This window comes from Lissotriton vulgaris, chromosome 4_1 (genome assembly GCF_964263255.1).
Source record: "Lissotriton vulgaris chromosome 4_1, aLisVul1.2, whole genome shotgun sequence".
Lineage (NCBI taxonomy): Eukaryota > Metazoa > Chordata > Amphibia > Caudata > Salamandridae > Lissotriton > Lissotriton vulgaris.
The window spans coordinates 920886136-920906012 of NC_141691.1; the positions used below are offsets into that span (position 1 = coordinate 920886136).

General features: G+C 46.9%; 1 protein-coding gene across 1 annotated transcript in view; it reads left to right on the top strand.

The window, feature by feature from the left end:
- The window catches only part of SYCP2L (synaptonemal complex protein 2 like), a 1791741-nt gene that overhangs the window by 1108609 nt on the left and 663255 nt on the right, over positions 1-19877 (top strand). The window contains exon 25 of the mRNA XM_086966882.1: positions 6496-6553. Coding sequence (XP_086823008.1) covers positions 6496-6553 — 58 coding nt within the window. The remainder of the gene's footprint in view (positions 1-6495; positions 6554-19877) is intronic.

Consider the following 19877-nt stretch of genomic DNA (forward strand, 5'->3'; position numbering starts at 1 on the left):
TTGCGCCCCGTAGGAACCCCTCCTGGCCCTCATTTGGAACATAGATATGTGCGACAGCGAAACCAGTAGTGCCGAGTGTGAAAGAGTATGCCAGCAGCCTGCCATTTATCTCCGCCAGTTTGTCACCCATGTGGCCAGGGAATTTGCTGGAGATCAAGATGGCTACTCCTGCCGTTTTTGTGGTATGAGAGGAAAAAACCTGATGTGGGAAGGCTCTAGAATGCAGTCTGTTTGTGTCCGTGAGTAAAAGATCTGTCTCCTGTAAAAGACAGATGTGAGCGTCAGATCCCTCCAAGTATGACAAAATGGCTCTGAGTTTAACGAGATTGTTGAGTCCCTTGACATTGAAGGATAGTACTTTGATATTAGTCATCCCCAGAGAATTCATGAAACTGCCATAAGACCCGTGCTCTCACTACCCACACCCAAGGTTGGAGGATGGAACCCAAGTCGCTAGGGAGTCCACCCCAGGGGCCTGTAGAGGAAGGAAGGGAGCCCCAACAAAACAGTCCCAAACTTAAAACAATTAACAAAAACTGTAAAGGTTTACCATTGTCCTGGACTCTCAACCCCATGGAGGAACATAAGACGGACTGCAGGAACCACCCGCCGCCCCCACCCACCCAGACCCAGGATAGTAAGGCAATACGAATCCTGGCAACTATCTAATCATAAAGATCAAACCCCATCATCTCAGTCTGCTGCCTGGGAGTCCTTAGTCAGTGAGTCCAGGACTGCTCTGCGCTCCGTCATGGTCTCTGGATCTTGCCGGGCATGGGAAGGAGATCACCCCCTCTCTCGCCATCTTCCCGCATTGTTGTGTGGGCCCAGGGACACTGCCTTCTCCCGGGTGTGCCATCTGCGTCTGGAAAATGCAGAAGTTACTTCACCTCCTGGAGAGATGCACCTGTCTCAGCTTGCCATCCCATTTCAAGATGATCTGGAATGGGTGCCCCCAAGAATAAGGGACTGCACTGGAGCGGAGAAATTCATTGACAGGCCGGAACTCCCGCCTCTTCTGCAGTGTGTAAGCCACCAGGTCTTGGAACAAGAGGGGCCGGCATAAGCGATACTCCAGTGGAAGGTTAGCTCAAGCATCTCTCAGGAGACGCTCCTTCAGCTGAAAGTTATGGACACAGTTCAGAATATCTGGAGGCGGAGCTGTGGCCGGCCGTTTGGGCCCTACTCTAAGCTTCCGGTCCAGCTTGGTCCGTTGGTCTGCAGGGGCTCCCAGGATATGTCGGAAGATGCCTTCAACAAAGCCCTCTGTCTTCTCCCTCCAAGCCCTTCGGGATTGCCGGATTCTGATGTTGTTCCACCTGGAGCGGTTCTCCAAATCATCCGCATGTGCCTGGAAGTCTAGTTGCTGTTTTCGGAGGCGGAGAACTTCTTGTTGAAGGGTGGGTCACCTCCTCATCTTTAGCTGCAGTATTGGTCTCCAGGTCATCCACTCGCTCCCCCACCGAGTCAATGTCTCTACGAAGCTCTGCCGACAGTTCCCTTTTCATTGTGTGGAATTCTCCAGTGAGAGTGGCAAACAAGGATACGAGGATACTCTGCGTGACTGGGCCATCAACGTCAGTCTGTCCCTTCGCCGATGGGGAGCCCCCCTTTGGCCTGGCCTCTCTGTTCCCTCCGACCCCGGCTTAAGAAGAAGCTCCATCACGATCTCCCCTTGCGTTGTTTGGCGGCTGCCGCCATCTTGCCATGAGCCAGTGGTCTCTGCCCCGTACAGCGGGCAATGCAATCGCAGGCGCTCACAATCCTTGAAAACAGGATGGAACGGGGTCCGCACCGGGCACCAGAGAGCAGATGCACGCCCCGGCCGGGGACTTCATTCTGCAAAGGAGGCAATGCAGTCTTGGACGCTCACAGCTCTAGATCTCAGGCGGAAGCTGGGCAGCATCAGGCGCCCGACAGCATTCGTGATCCCCAGCCGAGGCCATGCACTCCGCCTGTGTGGCCCTTCAAAGTCAGTGTGGCAACTTTGTGGCTGCGGGCCTGTGCATCCTCATCACAGGCGGCCTCACCGGTACTCACAAATGCAGCTGCTCCTGCCTTCCACTAGTGCAAGGGCACACAGTCGCTAGGGCCCGGCCGGCCAACCCCTTGTGGCAGACCAGGCTCCTCCGTTGCAGCGGGGCACCTCCCCTGCTCACCTCCATTCGTGGCCACCTCTGTGGCGGACGCAACCAGGGCTTCTCAGGTCGTCGCCGCTCACCCCAGGTCCACTGCGGCTATGGAGGGCAGGCACCCACAAAAACCTCTGACTCCTGGGCATGATGTTCCACCAGCCGGCCAGCAGCCACCACCAAGCGTCTGTATGCAGCGCGGTGGGGGAGACCAGTCAGCCTCAGCCGTGCACGCCTCTCCAAAGTGGTATCCGGTCAGCGAGTCTTCAGTGTGGGCTGAGAAGAAGGGGAGGGGGGCCGGCCCCCACGCAACACAGGTCTTGCCGGGAATGCGGGCATTCAGTTGGGCCCAGGATCGGCCCTGGCGTCTCTCCGGCAGACACACCACCTCACCTGGCAGCTTTGGGAGGCTCAGCTTGCTCGTGTAGCCCCCGTTATCTCTGGCTACACAGTGCTGCTGCTGCGCCTTAAAATCGGCCGTGAGCCCTCGGACCTCAGAGGTGGAGGCCCCTGCTTGGCGGCGCCGCTGCACACCGCTGTCCCGGCCTGCGCCGCCCGCTCCACGTGTAGCTCCGCACTGCTGGCTCCCGCTGCTCCCTAGAGTTGCTCTCGGGGTCAGAGCATCACCGGACTCCACTCGGTGAGTAAAAGTGGGGTCATGCTGGGCTTTTGAGCAAGTAGTATGAGGGTAATGGTCCTGGGCCTGGGCCTGAGGCAGGAGCGACGGGTAGGCACGGCCTACACGGTTGCCATCTTAGCCACGCCCCAGTACAGCCTTTTCTTAAATGTCTGTGCCTTTTTGACGACAACCGGCTTCTACCAGGTAGTCTTCCATTTTATTTTTATTTTTAAAAACCTTACAAGGGCATTAGAAATACTGATTTTGTGATGTGCACTCACTGAGTTTTAATTATTTCTTGCCAAAATCGGCCTATACTAATGTATTTTTAAATACTTGGTTTTATTATTGTCGTAGCAAACACAGCTATTCCTGTTTCATAGCCTTGTAAGTAAATGGTGTTAAAATTATTACTGAATTGACAAGTAGTATCAGTCATGGAAAGATGAGACACAACAATTCCTAGATCCAAACCTCTGATGGAGACCCCCCCCCCACTCCTCCAAACGTTCACATGTCATACTTTTTCTGTACACTTGAAGCAGATTGGATAACGAGGTACATTAATATTGCATCGCATATACCGAGGACTTGCCTGTTGGTTATCCATGATATTTAACCCACAATCTGTGATGATGAAGAGGGTAAAGTGTTGTCTACATATGCTCAATTTGGAAAGGAATATGTAGTTAATAATGGAGTATTTGCTAGTGGCGGTTCTAATTCCGGAAAGTGGTGTGGCATAATACTCGCCACTGGTTCCCCTCACTGTTTTCAAAATGTGCCTTGGGTGCCTTCACACTCCCCGTTTCTCACTCACAAACACTCGTACACACTCAAACTTTCACAATCGCTGACCTGCACAACTACTGGGGTACAAGGGCTCTGATATGAACTCATGTGGAACAGGTGTTCTGGTTTAATGGCCAAGGAGGTGCAGTGACATCAGGGCTTCTGGGGCCCGGTGCAACTACCCCTGCCGCATTATTGATAAAGGTCCCCCATACTCACTCCCTAACAATCTCCTGCTCACTCATTCTAATTCGCACTACTTTACTTCCGCTCACACTTTGACATATTTGTTCTCACTCCTCCATGCTCACTCTTTCACTCTCATTGACTCACTCAAACGTACTAAACTAGTGCACACTCACACAATCTCATTCTCTCTCAATTATAAGCACCCTTTCACTGACACATGCACAGAGACACAACACTGAATTACTTTTCGTTATTCCTTTTCTGCGTACCCAGGCTCCTTGACAGCAGCAGATCAGGAGTGTGGTGCTGGACATTAAAACCAGCAAGACTATAATCATAACAACAATACTCTGCCTGTGTCCAAAGTCACAATGTGGTAATATTCACTGATATCATACCACGGACATGAAGAAACTGGCCTGCCAAAATATGGTGCAGAAAGCAACGGAGTATCAAAAGTATCACATTTATTTACATGAAAATAATATTACACTTCAAATAAAACATAGTGACAGTGACATTACAATAATCCAGGCGCATCCAAAATCACTCACGCACAGGCGTTCAAACAAGCACACAAATACTCACTCATTCTCTTACGTCCTCCAACATAAGGTTTTCACATTTACAGAATATCAAAGTATAAACATGAACAGGTCCCCCTTTTTTAGATATAAAACAAATGATCCTTGTAAAGTCAACTCATATGAAATGCATATGATCAATAACAAAGTTAGTACACGAGGCAAGAAATCACTTAATGATACAGTTCATATTTTAAATTCCTGTTTTTCTAACTGTATTAATAGTTGAAAGTGGGGGAAACAAGAAACAGCAAGTTGACAAGAGCCATGATTCCCAATGAGGATTCAGCTAGACGAGTCGAGTCAGAATTACGAGGAAAGTTGTTATATCTAACAATACAGTATTATTGTGTTAAGAGCCTATACTGGGTTAATAGACTCCGCACCTTATAGTTTACATATATTAGGTCCTAAGATGTATTTTGTGTATTTGAAGTGGTTGGCAGTTGACTGTTACACTTGGAGAAAGCAAAGAGTACTTGCATTTACTTCCTAAAAAGCTCCTTACTTGGTATTGAATAAACCTACTTATGCTTAATTTCTACACAGCATCTGTAGTTAATCACTACAGATTTGATGAGGATGGGATCCGAACCCACTCGTGCAAATGACTACCAAGACCCACCTCAAGCTCTCTCCCAGCTTCTTGACTGAACTGATTGAACTGGAAGCCCAGCCCTTTCAGAAGCTGGGGCAGTGCTCGGGATCCTGACCCTGCTGCTCTGAGTGATTGCTCATTGGCCTCTGAGATGCACTGATGTGGGCACTGTGTTATGCAAATTGTTATGGGTTTAATTCACCCACTGAAGCGTTCCTTTTATATCCAAGCAGTTTTGATGCAACAAAAAATGTCAAGATAACTGGTGATTAACGCTCCTGCTGGTGAGGAATTGAAGTTTTGTTCAGTGGCAGTTCTGACTCATCTACAGTAGCACAGAGGGTTAACATGCCTACTGCAAAGAGCATGTACCATGCAGATCAAAGAATTGTATTTTGTATGTATAACTCAGTAGGTTACTACTTTTGTATTAGAGATCCTTTTGCTACCTCTAGTTCATAAGTAACAATCATAATATAGCACAGTGGGCTATAAACTGCCGTAAAAAACTGCATGCAAACTTCATGGTACAGATTAGAAAGATATCTTTTTTTCAAGTCTTTCATTATTCTAATGTGGCAAAAACGGTTTGTTTGGGTGGAATTAAATTACCATTGGTAAAGCCAACCTTAAACACTGTTACATTTTGAATCCTGAATTTGGGATTCTCCGGGATAAGCACGCTTAAAAAATGCTTACCAGTGTGGATGGCATTTGAATCCCACACCTTGTAGTCACCTTTGCCCTATTTCCCATTTTCAATACACTGATCTACACATGTATGATTTGTTGTCTTTGTAAGTGTGTGACATAAAGTTGTCCGACACCCTGCACCGGTATGAGCGGCAGACAACTCTGCCCCCTTTTTTTTATCCCATTTTCTTAGATTGTTCCAGAGATCCCAAAGTTGGCAGATCTGCTGATCAACATATGCTGTTAGTTAGAATGAGTTAGCCTTTGCTCATCCCTACTTCGTTAAATTTGAGGGTGTTTTAGAGTTTGCAGTAAAGGAAACAGTTAACAATGTGGTAAGTGATAGTCTTCACAAGATTATCCTATGCTAACAAGGGGGCAATTATAAAGGAGTGTGGGTGTGTGCAACTGAAAGAGTAGTGAAGGTAGTACGAGACAATTCATAAGGAAGTAAAACAGATGTGAACAGGACCCCATTAGAGACATGTAGGACCTTTATGGTAAACAAGCTCATAAAAGCATGAACGAACACAGCTGTTACCAAACTATAAAGTAAAGGAAGAATTTACAAATGCATGAAGGTCAGCATATATTATGGAGTAAATTATGAAAATGGAGAGAATCATTAAATCAATCCGCAGTGCATAGAAATAGCCATATTCATAAAGAAAATAATGTACAAAATGTAGGAATACACCAGTGTATTTCGACACTAAAGAGGAGTAAGTGGAATGTTTGAACATGTCATTTCAGAAACTTATTTTGGTAAACAGTGACTTTTAAAAATTTTGTTAAGCATGATCTCATGAGTATTTGCTAGCTCGGTGCATTCATGTTTTTGACTGAGCTTTAATTGAGATTTATTAAAGGCAACTATTTTCTTTCTAGGAAAATGAGTGACACGTATGATATCATGCATATATTTGATTCACCGAGTTATGATCAGGTAAGTTGAATAGGATCACTTTCGTTTTTTTTGGTGACAATTAAAATCAGTTTGTTTTTCAGATTTTCAGTGTTAAAAACTACATTCACTATAAATTGTGACAAACGCAAGGAGCTAAAGATAAATGTGGTGTTTCAGAAACGTATAATTGTTTGTCTCTTGTAAATAAGTCCCCACTCTTACTCTAGTACCTATTCTAAACCACTGAAATGTGTAGTAGTCTTTTGGACTCATGTACTCTCACTAAAGAGCAACTGCCTTGTGATATCCAGCCGAGCTTCTCTTCCTATTGTGGAGTCTGTGTGAAAAGGGAAGACTTGTGGTATCCAACCAAGCTGCTCTTTCATGACATAATGCTACTTTGTGATGGGGGAGTGGTTCCAGAACTTGAGGACTGTGGCAGTTAGACCTGAGCCAAGCTGCTTAAAACATGTACTGTGGTACCATCTATGTGCTTGTACTATCTGCCTCTCAAAAATGCCTCTTGACGACCTACAAGTTGAGAGCGTGCTTTCCTTTTCGGCGTCAGAACAAGCTTTTGTTACCATATGCCTCCTGGTTCTTATACATTGAACTTATTGGTGATCTTTCGCCTTTAACTTTGAAAACCCATTCCCTTGAGATATGTGTAGACTTTTATATGTCAGTCAATTTGACCACTTCCGATCTGGCTGAGTTTTTTACCACCTCCAAAGACGAGGTAACCCTGGCCATGACTTTCCTCCCCCAAGTTTCACAGGTGGACATTGAATTACATTTTTGGTAAATACTCAAATTGAGCCAATAGGGACGTTCCTTCAATTATGTGATCTCTCCTTAAAGCTGTGTTTTTTTGTTCTGTTTGGCCCGCCTTTCTGTCATAGCCTTTAGTGATTGATAATTCCAAATAAAATGAAAAAAAATTACACCACATTTGAGTCTAATAATTTACCTATCACTTGAATGGACGATCCAGTGCATTCAACTGTGGAAATACAGATACTGGTTCCAGCAACCTTCTTTAGTTCATTTGAAGCTAAAAAGCATGAAATGGTCAACCGTGTTGGTGTTATCTGGGAGTGGAGTTGTCTTGTTTTAAACACTGATTGTTTCATGATAAGTTTTTCTTAGTCTTGTAAATGGCAATCAAGAAAACGCTCTCCCGGGTAGTCAAAACTCTTTCAAATTAAGCCTTAATTCCTGGCTACGATTCATTATTTATGGGATGGCGTGGTGATCTGAAATGCTAGTTTCAAAACAATGATGAAGATGCACGTGATTTATAAGTTGCATAACATCCCTAGAGTGAGGTCATTTGACAGCGTTCACTGTGCCCTGAACAATTCTTAAGCCCCTGTCAGCCGCCCACTCTTCTTGTGCTCTTTAGGAGACCATATTGCCTCCCTTTTCAAATGGAATGGAGTATTTAACAAAAGAGATCTCACTTAGAACATTAGTGTAAATGGTTGTGTCCTAGGTCTAGGCAGTGGCTTGACAGCCAAAAACCCATGGAAGGGATTTACTCCCCTCTAATGCAAGATGTAATATGTAAGTAATCATTGACCTGTGTGGTTCTAGTTTGGCTCAGTGTGAATTGAAACTTCGAACATCCACCTTAAATGATCATGTCCTAGCTCACCAGTCTTTAATAGCCTAACGCTAATTGCTAAGATTATAAAAATAGATAGATAATGGAATTTCCCTGCAGGTTCTTTCTGATTTAGTGCATGTGCTATCCAACACTCCCGAATCCGATAATCTTCAAGGTGGATACGATCACCTTTTGATAGTGGGAGAGGGTATATAGCATGTTGGTTGTCCTCCTTTACATAACTATAGCGTTATTTGTGGTTGGCATTGTTCTTGCAGTCTTTCCCATTTTAGTTCTTTGTTAGTCCTAGTAGTCTGATGGCGTTCTCTGCTCCCTGAATTATTCACAGCAATCTCAAGGCTGTAGAAGCGCATTGAAGGTGGTCCTCCATTCAGCCACATTTTGTCTAGTGCTTCCATGTCACCCAAACCCTGTTATTAGATGATCTACCATTTATTCACATCAGCCTTGAGGTGTTTTTAGTTTCATGGTTCTATCCACTTGTGCCAACCTTTCCCGTTTTATTATGGTAGTTATTGCCAGCAAACACGGGGGGGGCGGGGGGAGAAGAGCCAGCTTGGCTGGCATGCTATAATTGAGGCTTCCAGTTTTGCATTCTTAATAATCTTTACTTATAAATACAGATAGACCATCTCTTTCCCTGTTTGTATTTATTTGTGAAACAGAAAATTGGGAAATTATTTCTTAATTTCAGTATGTTTCCATGCTGTCAATCCTGACTGGCAGTCCAGTAACTGTGCATAGTTTTAAAACAGGCATTCACAATACTAATAGGTCTGGTTTTACTGAGCTAAAAAAGTATGTGCATACATTTATTTTAACACATTAGCACGTTAAAATGAGCATGTTTGCTTGTCATTGCCTAATTCTGCTTTTTTTTGTATCATCACATAAGCTCTTTCTACCCATAAATAAAAATGACCCTGTGTTTGCAATTCTATGTATTTACATGATATACCTATTCCCACAAGTGCTGAAAAAGCAGGTTCTGCTCAACAGCGATAGTTAAAAATGAAAACCACAAATATGATGAATAGAATGCCTGCATTAAGCTCAGCCACTGGCAATTACCTGAGAGCGCATCCCAGACAATTGTTTTCTTTTTTTTGGTGTTTTTTTTTTATTTGCCTACCAAGCCACCTAGGATTACACTGTCATATGGAAATCAGCCTTGACCCTGCTCTAATAGGAACAGTCTAGCCGGAACTGCCAAGCTTGCCGTTCCTAAACCAGAACGGTACAAAAGGGGGTGGTGATGGACGGAGCATCTGAACCAATCAGACACTCCCACCCAGTCATCAGATCTGGGTTTAATCCATCACCGTTCTTTAGCCCACTCTACCACCCCAGTTCAGACATGGCCATATGAAAATCAGTCTGACCCTGTGCCTCATGGGAACAGTCCAGCCCGAACTGCCAAGCCATGCCTTCCCTGGACCGGAAATTAGCTTCCTAGGACCGGTTTCTGGCATTACAGCCGTCTTCCGCCAGGCTTGCTTGAATCCAGTGGCAAAGTGAGCAAGGGACTCACGTCTGAGCATACCCTGCCAACTTATGGTGAACAAAGCAGTACAAAAGGGGGTGGGGATGGACGGAGCATCTGAACCAATCAAACACTCACACCCAGTCAACAGATCTGAGTTTAATCCATCAAAGTTCTTTAGCCCAATCTGCCACCCCAGTTCAGACATGGCCATATGCAAATCAGTCCGACCCTGTGCCTCATGGCAGTTAAAGATGAACTGTTTGCATGAGGTGTGGGGTTGGTACTGATTTCCATAATGTGGGCTTTTGTCTAGAATTGCACGATGGCCAAAAGGGCCCCAGGGATATGGAAGCAGAGGAAGGACTAGGTAGGTTAGGGCAGGGAAACAGAAAGGTGCTTGAATAACTGTTACACCATTTGAGTAAAGGGAGAATATGTAAAACCAGATGTGCAGCAGTATGAAAATAGGTGTTAATTTTTGTCAGTTCTTTTAAGTCTCGCCTAGGCAGCGCTTCGAGACTGTATAGAGAAAATGGGCTTTAAGCTTCGCCCATCTTCTGCCCATATTTTTAATGGGCTCTTTTGATTGGCTTTTGGAAAGGCTTATTTTTCTGTGGTTCATTTCTTTAGTAACGTCTCCTCAGTCCCTCGTTTTCTTCTGTTGAAACCTCTCATGAGACCTGCCACTGGTACATGTGACCATACTCTGTATGTTTTATTATCTGAAAGAAAGTTAGTTATAGATTCCTTACCTTAGAATTACCCCCAGGCGTCAGACTGGACTCAGAAAGTTTTTCATCAGCAGTACCCTTGGATGTCTTAAGGTGGCATCGGTGGACTCTGCCGATATCGTCGGCATCATGGTTGCTAGCATGGCGTCGCAGGAGCTACTTAGATGCCGGCCTCGGGCGCTGATGTCAGTTCTTTTGTTTTTCAGCGTCAGCAAGCGCAGATCCGGAGAGAGAGGTACCTCCAGTCACTTTTTGACAAACTTTTTCACGACTTTGGTCAACATCGTTTTTTGAGTCATCAACTCCTGGTGCACGAGGGATGCCTGGCTTGAAGGCCTGCGGTTCCTGTAACCAACTGATGTCGCTGACTGATCCGCACCGCGTGCGCCTCAACTACCTGGAGCACAACCATGACCCCAAGTCGTGCTCTGACTGCCAAACCATGGCCCGAAGTCTTTGCGGGAGCAGTCCCGAAAGCTACTTGAGGCCCGGCAGTTGGCTCCATGTCGCTCGCGGTCCAAGTCGCATCGGCGGTCAAGGGACCGAACGGGGAGCCATCATCCCTCCTCATCCAAGTCTTTGCACTTGGGGTCAGGTAAGTCGAAGCATAAGAAGTCAAAAAAGCATTGTTGCTCTTCGACTTCCCCTCGTCCGTTGGCCAATTCAATGAAGGGTGTGGGTGGTGCCGCTCCCGTGGCTTCGCGTACGGAGCCTGCAGGGTCGACTTCGGCCTGACCAGGAGTGACCCCTACCCAGCTTCATCTGTTCTACAAAGCGATGCATTCCATCTTTGGGCAGCCCGGCTCTGCCGGCGTGCCTTTGGGTCCTGCAGACTCAGCTGGGGACCCTAGGCTTTCGACGCCAGCAGCTTCGGCCTCTGCACCGCAGGGCACCCTTGGATCCAGGCCTGGATCCGGATCGGCGCGAGTCGACCTCGTAACACCTCCACCGGTGCCCATTCCACTGGCACCACCGCCGCAGCCTGTGCCGGCTGGACCACCAGCCGGCGTCTACCCCAGATTCCGCCTGATGTGGACACGGAGCCGGTTGTGGCGCCAATGAGTACTTTTTGTGCATTTGTTTCACCCGTGCCGTTTTCAGCCAGATTAGGCAGACAGAGGAGGATGAGGAAGACTGGGAGGGGTCTGGAGATCCTTTAACCTACCAGTTGGATTATGATACAGACTGGATGGAGCAACTGGGGGATGCCAATGGTCTGGACACCTCCCAAGACCTTTGCATGTTGTCTCCTCCTACCGTGGCTATGGAGGAGGGTGCGTCATACGAAGTGGTGTTTCGTAGGGTGGCCCAGGCTCTCCACCTCGAGCTACCTACAGTGGCAGTCAGGAATAACCTCCTGACAGAGGTGCTTCAGTCGGCAAGAAGCTCGTCTTAGCCCCTGCTGCCGTCATGAAGCCCTAAACAACATCCTTTTGGTCCAGGCCCAACACTGGGGCTCCTGTGGATAGGATGATTGCCGGACACCACCGCCCGGCCCCGGGCAACCCCACTTTCCTCTCCCAACACCCCATCACTGAGAGCTTGGTGGTCCAAGCCTCAACATCTAAAGGCGCATTCCCTAATGCTCCACCTAATAGGGAATCCAACAAGCTGGACCAAGTTGGGAAGAAGTTTTCTTCCTCCAGCTTGGGACTGCGGTTGGTAAACACTGCATGCCTTTTGAGCCGTTATTCCCACTTTGTGTGGGATACGGTAGCACAAGTGCTGCCCCAGTGCCTGGAGGAGGCCCGGGCCATGCGTTCCCATGCAATTGCCGAGGGGAGAGACACAGAGGTTTACCATCCGCTGTGGACTGGACACCGCTGAATCACTGCGTAGGACAATTTCAATGTTGGTAGCCCTTCGTCGCTATCCCTGCCCGAGGTTGACTGGCTTTTCTGGGGATGTCCAGAGCACCCTGATAGAGATGCCCTATGATGGCCATCACCTGTTCGATGGCAAAACAGACAGTGCTCTAGCGTGCTTCAAGGACTCTTGGGCTATGGCCAAGTCCTTGGGCCTCTCCACCACATGCCCTGCACTGTCTGCTTTTTGCCACTTTAGTGGCTACGGAAGGGGTTCCCCACCATGTTCCTTCCAGGGCCACAGGCCGGCGCAAGCTGTACAGCCCTAACGTGACCGGCTCTGCAGCAGCCTTCAAACCCTCCTAGTCCGACCTTTCAGGCCCATCGCACACCAGTGGGTGGCAGGATTTGCCATCATCTCCCCCACTGGCATACCATCACGTCGGACAGGTGGGTTTTGCAGATAGTCCAAAGGGGCTACTCCCTCCCCTTTGAGACTGCCCCCCCCCCCCAGCCATGCCACCTCAGTACCATTGAATTTCGGGGGATGATCTGGCCCTTCTCAAACAGGAAGCTACGGCTCTCTAGGCCAAGTAAGCCATCGAATCAGTTCCTGCCCCAAAAGTAAGTTGTTGTTGCTATTCCCACTACTTTTGGTGCCCAAGAAGGACAAGTGCCTGCGTCCTATCTTGGATCTCAGGAGCGTCAACCGCTTCCTCCGGAAGGAGAAGTTCAAAATGTTGACTCAGGCTCCTCGACCCTGGAGACTGAATGGTAGCGTTGGAGTTGCAGGACGCTTATTTTCACATCCCCGTCCTGCCGGCTCACCGGCGTTACCTGCGGTTCACGGTAGGCCAAGAGCATTTTCAGTTAACTGTGCTACTCTTTGGCCTTACCTGTGCCCCTCAGCTGTTCACAAAAGTGATGGCGGTGGTCGCAGCTCATCTGCACAGATCAGGGGTTCCAGTCTTCCCCTATCTCGACGACTGGTTGTTGAAGGTGGGCCCGCCCCAGGCAGTCATCTTCCACCTCCAGACTACGGCCTACCTCCTGCATTTTCTGGGGTTCTCCATCAATGTGCCGAAGTCACACCGGTCTCACTTTCAGAAGCTTCTTTTCATCGGAGTGGTTCTGGACACGATGCAGTTTCGGGTCTATCCTCCCGAACTGAGAGTCCGGGATATTCGGGCTATGATTCCGATCTTTCAGCCTCTATCCCGTGTTTCGGTCAGGATGACCCTCAAGCTACTGGCCTGATGGCCTCCTGCATGCTGGTGTATCATGCCAGATGGCATATGCGGGCTCAGCAGTTGGACCTGAAGTTCCAGTGGGCACAGCATCAGGGGAACCTGCCCGATTGTGTCCAAATCTTGGAGGGCACTGCATGCCAACTGAAGTGGTGGCTCACAAACCAGGATTGGGTCGACAGCAGATCCCTCTCCCTTACTCAACCTGCGTTCACAGTGGTGAATGATGCATCTCTGGTGGAGTCCAGGCTCCATATCAACCTTCTGGAGCTTCGGCCGATTCGTCGTGCACTCAAAGGTTTTTTTCCCTCTGTCCGGGGAAGAGTAGTGCAGGTGTTCACGGACAACACCATCGCCATGTGTTACTGCAACAAACAGGGCTGGGTGGGGTAGTGAACCCTATGTCAAGAGGCTCTCCATCTCTGGACATGGCTGGAACATCATATCCCTGGTGGTTCAACACCTGGCAGGTTCTCTGAATGACAGGGTGGTCAAACTCGGCCGCAGGTGCATGATGGTTCATGAATGGCGTCTCCACTTGGAGGTGGCGCAAGGGCTCTTCCAACAGTGGGGAGAACCTTAGTTAGATCTATTCTCCACCAAAGACAACGCTCAATATCCGCAACTGCACGTTGGAATTTCCAAGGCGGCACTCACTAGGCAACGCTTTTTGGCGCGAGTGGAGTTGCGGTCTTCTATACACTTAACTGCCTCTCACACTTCTGCTAAAGAAGATTAAGCACAACCAGGCCCAAGTCATTCTTGTGGCTCCGAATTGGGCACGAAGAATATGGTGACCCGACCTGCTCAACATGGCCATTGAACCTCCGATCCAACTGCCTCTTTGGGAGGATCTTCTGTCATGGCAGCAGGGGATGATCCTCCACCCGAACCTGTCCAGCCTCCTCCTCCTTGCATGGAGATTGAGCGGTGGCAGTTGACGTCATTTGACCTGCCTCCCAAAGTCTACGATGTTATGTTGGCAGCCAGGCGTCTCTCCACTAAGATGGTATACGCCTGCAGATGGAACAAATTTGTGGCATAGTGCACTGCAAAGGCTGTGGATCCCCTTCCCGCCCCTCTTTCTGAGGTTCTCTTGTTCCCCCTTTCCAGCAGGGCTCTGCTCTGGGCACTCTTAAGGGCTACCTCTTGGCCATTTCAGCCTTCCGAAGGCTTCCTGATAAAGCCTTCTCTTTTCAAGTCCCCTGTTGTAAATAGATTCCTTGAGGGCTTTGCTCATCTTTTCCCTCCTGTTCCCTTTGTAATGCCTCAGTGGGACTTGAACTTTGTTCTTACCTATCTTATGTGTGCTCTCTTTGAGCCACCACAGAACTGTCCTCTCAGGCTTCTCACACTGAAAAATGCCTTTCTGGTGGCCATCACCGCTGCACTCCGGGTGAGTGAGCTACAAGCTCTTTCTTCCAAGCCTCCAGTTCTGGCCTTCCTTCCGGACAAGGTCATCCTTAGAACTAGACCTTCCTTTCTTCCCAAGGTGGTTACTTCTTTCCAAATTGGCCAAACCATCACTTTGCCAACCTTCTTCCTGACTCTACATCCCTTGAAAGAGGAAAAGAGGCTCCACTGTCTGATCCAACATGTGCGCGTTCCTTCTACTTGGATCACACCAAACAATTCCGGGTGGATGACCAGCTCTTTCTTGGTTACGTGGGCACTAAGAAAGGTCAGGCTGTGCACAAACGGACCATCTCAAGGTGTTTCGTTCTGTGCATCAAAGCATGCTATTCTTTGGCAAAGAATGAGATTCCACTGAATGGCTGCGAGCCCATTCCACCAGGGCGAAGGCAGCTACTACTGCTTTGGGATGAGGAGTCCCCTTAAATGATATCTGTCTGGCAGTTACGTGGGCATCGCTGCACACTTTCACCAAACACTACTGCCCGGAGTGTCAAGTCTGGAGAGACGGCTTCTTTGGCCGTTCTGTTCTCCTATATTTTCAGGTGTGAACTTGGTAAGCAAACCCACCTCCGAGATTGGTATTGCTGGGGTATCTATTCTAAGGTAAGGAATCTATAACTAACTTTCTTTCAGACGAACAAGTTACTTGCCTTCGGTAACAATTTAGCTGTAAGAAACATAGGTTAGTTATAGATTCCTTACCTCCCCACCCATCCTCCCAGTTCTGCTAACTAACTTCTAGGGTTAAGGACTTCCTATCAGGGCCCTAGTTTTGTGCACCGGTGGTTCGTGTCTTGCATGGCTCTGCGCTTCTGGCATGGAAAGTAGTGTACAGAACTGATGTCAGCGAGTGAGGGCGGTGTCTAAGTAGCTACCGTAATGTCATTCCAGCGATCACAACGCAGACAACAAACGCGGAGTCGACCAACGCCACATTCTGATGCTGAGGGGGACTGCTGACGAAAAACTTTCTGGATCCAGTCTGACGCCTGAGGGTGATTCTAAAGGAAGGAATCTATAACTAACCTATGTTTCTTACAGATATATTGTTACCAAAGATAAGTAACTTTTTCTACAGTTTCAGAGCACTCTTTTGTTAATTACTTCTGTCGTAGCTAGCTTTGCAGGCACGACAGCTACGCACTTTCCCTCCCGCACTTTACTGACACGTTGTTCCTGTAATTTGAGTCTTGTTTTTTACTTTGTTTCAGTTCCTTAGCATGCGCTGCTCAGTAAGAGTGCCTGAATTAAAACATTCTCGGTTTTTTTAAGCGCTGCACACCATGCTTCATCCCTAAAATGGCGGCCGGGCACCTTTCTTTTGTTCTGCGCAGCTCAACCAACTCAACATTTAACACATTCTATGTGACTTTCCGATTGTCATCAGCTCACCGTCACTTTAACTTGCGTGTTGTCCTCCTGGCCCCCTCCTACACCTTTAAATCCTGACGTCAGTGTTCCGGGGTTGTAACGTGGCGTCCTATTTCACCACGATGCCCATCTGTCAGAGCGATTACATATGGAGTTTTTGTGAAAGCTTGTCATATGGTATAGCATGCACGTTTTTTGTTTACTAAATAATCACTCCACTGCTCAGAAGTAGATTGTTAAACAGGGGTATTTTTATAAAAAAAATAATTCCTCAATTTTGGTGGTAATTTGCTTGTGTGTGATAGATGCAGTTCTGTGTGGCTCTTTTGTCTTCTAGAAACTTCTTCAGATAAATCATAGTTTTGTATTTATTCTACAATTCTTTGCTTTACATTTATATACAAATGACGTTTCTCATGTTCATAATGTCACTGCGGAAGTAACTATGCAGAACTAAAGGCTTGTGTTGCAGCGCAGCCTTCTAAGTCTTTAGTGCTAATGAGAGGGCAGCCCCAAGGAGCTTTTTGACGGCTACCCTTTGGTGCAGGCTCTCATACCGGACTGAGGGACTCTGGCTACAGCAGCCTCCGCCACAGTTTACAAAAAGAACAATTTATGGACAGAATGCAGAACTGTCATACATTCACCCCAGTACAGAGATGTGGGCCTAAATCCATAGTTTTTTTGCTCACTATGCCCTTCCAGTTCGGACCCAGCCATATGCAAATCTGTCTTGACCCCACGCACAATGGGAACAGTCCAGCCCGAACTGCCAGGCCAGGTCCTCCCTGGATAGGAAACAACAGATTTTATAACGGTCCATGACTGAGAGCTCTGGAATTTAAGCTGAAGGCAATGCAAGATTCTCATAGTGCCTGTCAGTGGGCCAAAGATAAAAATGTAACAAGCATTTGCCATGCATTAGGTCTTTCCTTTGGAACCTTATAAGTATTTAGCTATGCAGCACATTATTCTGGGTACAGCAACATTTATTTACAGTGGTCAACACAGTGAAAGGGTATAGTTCCACAGGCTATCACTGGGTGTCCCTGGGATACCTTTTGGCCACATACGATACTGCACTCTGTGAGGGATCAGGCTCTGTGACAAAAGAAAGTAAATAAATAAAAACTGCCATTTAGTACGTTTCTGCAAACATGCTGCACTGCAACAAAACAAACCAGCACAGTGGCCGACTGAAGTTAGTGATGCAGCACCGGAGTAAAAGTTTGCTATAAGTTCTTTATTTTAGAAATAGAGGTAGACGAGCTCACCCAACCTGCAACTAAGGGATAAAGCACAGCGGGCGCTGCGCTGACAGAGCAAGTTTTATTTCATGTGCACAAAGCAGTGGAAGGGTCTAGTTACCACAGGTTATCACTAGTGTCCCTTGGAACACCTTTTGGCCATATAGGTACTGCATTCTGAGGGATCATGCTCAGCGACAAAAGAAAGTAAATAAATAAAAACTACAATTAGATACGTTTCTGCAAACATGCAGCGCTGCAACAAAACAAACGAGCACAGCAACCGGCTGAAGTTAAAGGGATGCAGCACTAGAGTAAAAGTATGCTTTAAGTTCTTTATTTTAAAAATTGTGCTTGGTGAGTGCACCAAAGCTGCAACTAAAAGATAAAGCGTGGCAATCGTGAAACGGGCGCCCCACTGACAGTAAAAGTATGTTTTCAGTTCTTTATTTAAAAAAGGATTTTGGTGCGCATGGCAGAGCAACAGAAAAGGCAAGGCCGCCATACTTCAAGATAAAGCACAGCATGTTGCACTGCACCAAAACAAATAAAATACATTGAAAATACCATTGGGGTCGGGGAAGTGTTGTTGAGAAGTGGTAACTTTGTGCCGGCAACACCAGCTTGTTAACAAAGTAGCCTTATAGTAAATTGAACCACGTATTTTTTGCTTTGAATCAAATCCCTTGAAGGCCTCCCTACCCTTTCACTTAACTACCCAAGCCCTCAAGGGTATATTTGGGTTTCTCACTTTTTGTGTTAACAAAGTAGGCCTCTGAAATTGTAAATTAAACAGAGTAAGAGCACATGTGAAAGGGTCAGTCCTAATGGGAGGTTACAAAAGTAGAAAAGGACGGACTTAGGAGAGGGAATGCTAAGCAAACTAACCAAAAGACAAAAAAGCATTTACAAAAGATAGTCACAAGAGTTAATTGAAAACATGGGTGGAGCTTAAAACTCATATCCCGAACACTGAAAGTTGGTGAAAAGCGCACTCCAATATTATGATGCAATTTTTGACCGATATGTATGCTGTGTTAGACTTATGTCTGCTAAACACATGTATATAAACTAACGATAGTGGCCTATTCCCGTGTGGCAACTAGGACTCTAACACGCATCAACAAAGTAACAGTATATGGAGATTAACTACATTTTAATTGAAAATATACACATAAGTAATAAACCACATTGTGTTATGAGGTTTCTCTAATCATAACATCTGATTACATAGGAACCAACAAAATCAATTTTGAAAATACATAAAGTTCAAAACAATCGTTTTTATAACCCAATGCATTTCGGGACATGCTTCCCTCATCCGGGGTTTTCTGTAGAAAAAAGAAACAGAGGAGACATATTCAATTGTTGCACATGAGAGGTAAGTATAATCTGTTAGTCAAAACGTGACCCATCCTAATAAATCCATTAATTTGTGCAGCCTTCACCTAGGTGTAAACGGCGAGTGTGCACACAACAACGACAACTTACTGAATACTTGTAGCCAGATCCTGCCACAAACTGCTGAAATCAACAGAAAATGAATAAATGATAAACAGTTAGAACCCCAAGGTCAATGAAAGTTGCGTGATTAGCCAAATGGACTCAATACAACTTTGCTTCACGTACCTCTCCTATGATATTCTGTGAGATTCCATAATGTGAAGTTCCAAATGTTCTAATGGCACGAGCGCACACTACAGTGAAAAAAGTTGTGCGTAATTAGTTCTAGTATCTAGGAGATAAAATACAGGGTATGAGTGCTCAATCCTAAATGTTGACCGGTGTGCTGATGGAGAAAATTGGAGAAATGCAACTGTCTTCTCACCATGAGGTAGCAGTAACTATATATTAGCGGTCACTCTAGGAAGATAAAGGAGCGGCTAGCGTTTCTTTTGTCCCTACACGAAAAGAACAAGGTGTCAGTTTCAGGGTGAACTACTAATAAAAGAGTACAAAAAGGGGTGGGGTCGCACACTACTCACACACCGCCGGAAGTTGCCCCTAAGGTCTCTGGTCATTGTAGTAGAGTGTTCGCGATGCATCATCTTTCGATCTTGCTATCTTCGCTGTCTTCGCCATCCCTGGACACGTGTTTCGGGTTTTCAACCCTCGTCAGCAGGGATAGGTAGTGTTCTGGGGTCGCCGATGGCTGCCAATATCTGCCAGGTATAGTACCACTCCGGCGCGTAGGTGCGGGATCCCAGGCTCGTCAGCCCGCTGCTCAAGGGAGCTTAAAGTTACAAAAAGGGGGTGGGGTCGCACACTACTCACACACCGGCGGAAGTTGCCCCTAAGGTCTCTGGTCATTGTAGTAGAGTGTTCGCGATGCATCATCTTTCGATCTTGCTATCTTCGCTGTCTTCGCCATCCCTGGACACGTGTTTCGGGTTTTCAACCCTCGTCAGCCGGGAATAGGCAGTGTTCTGG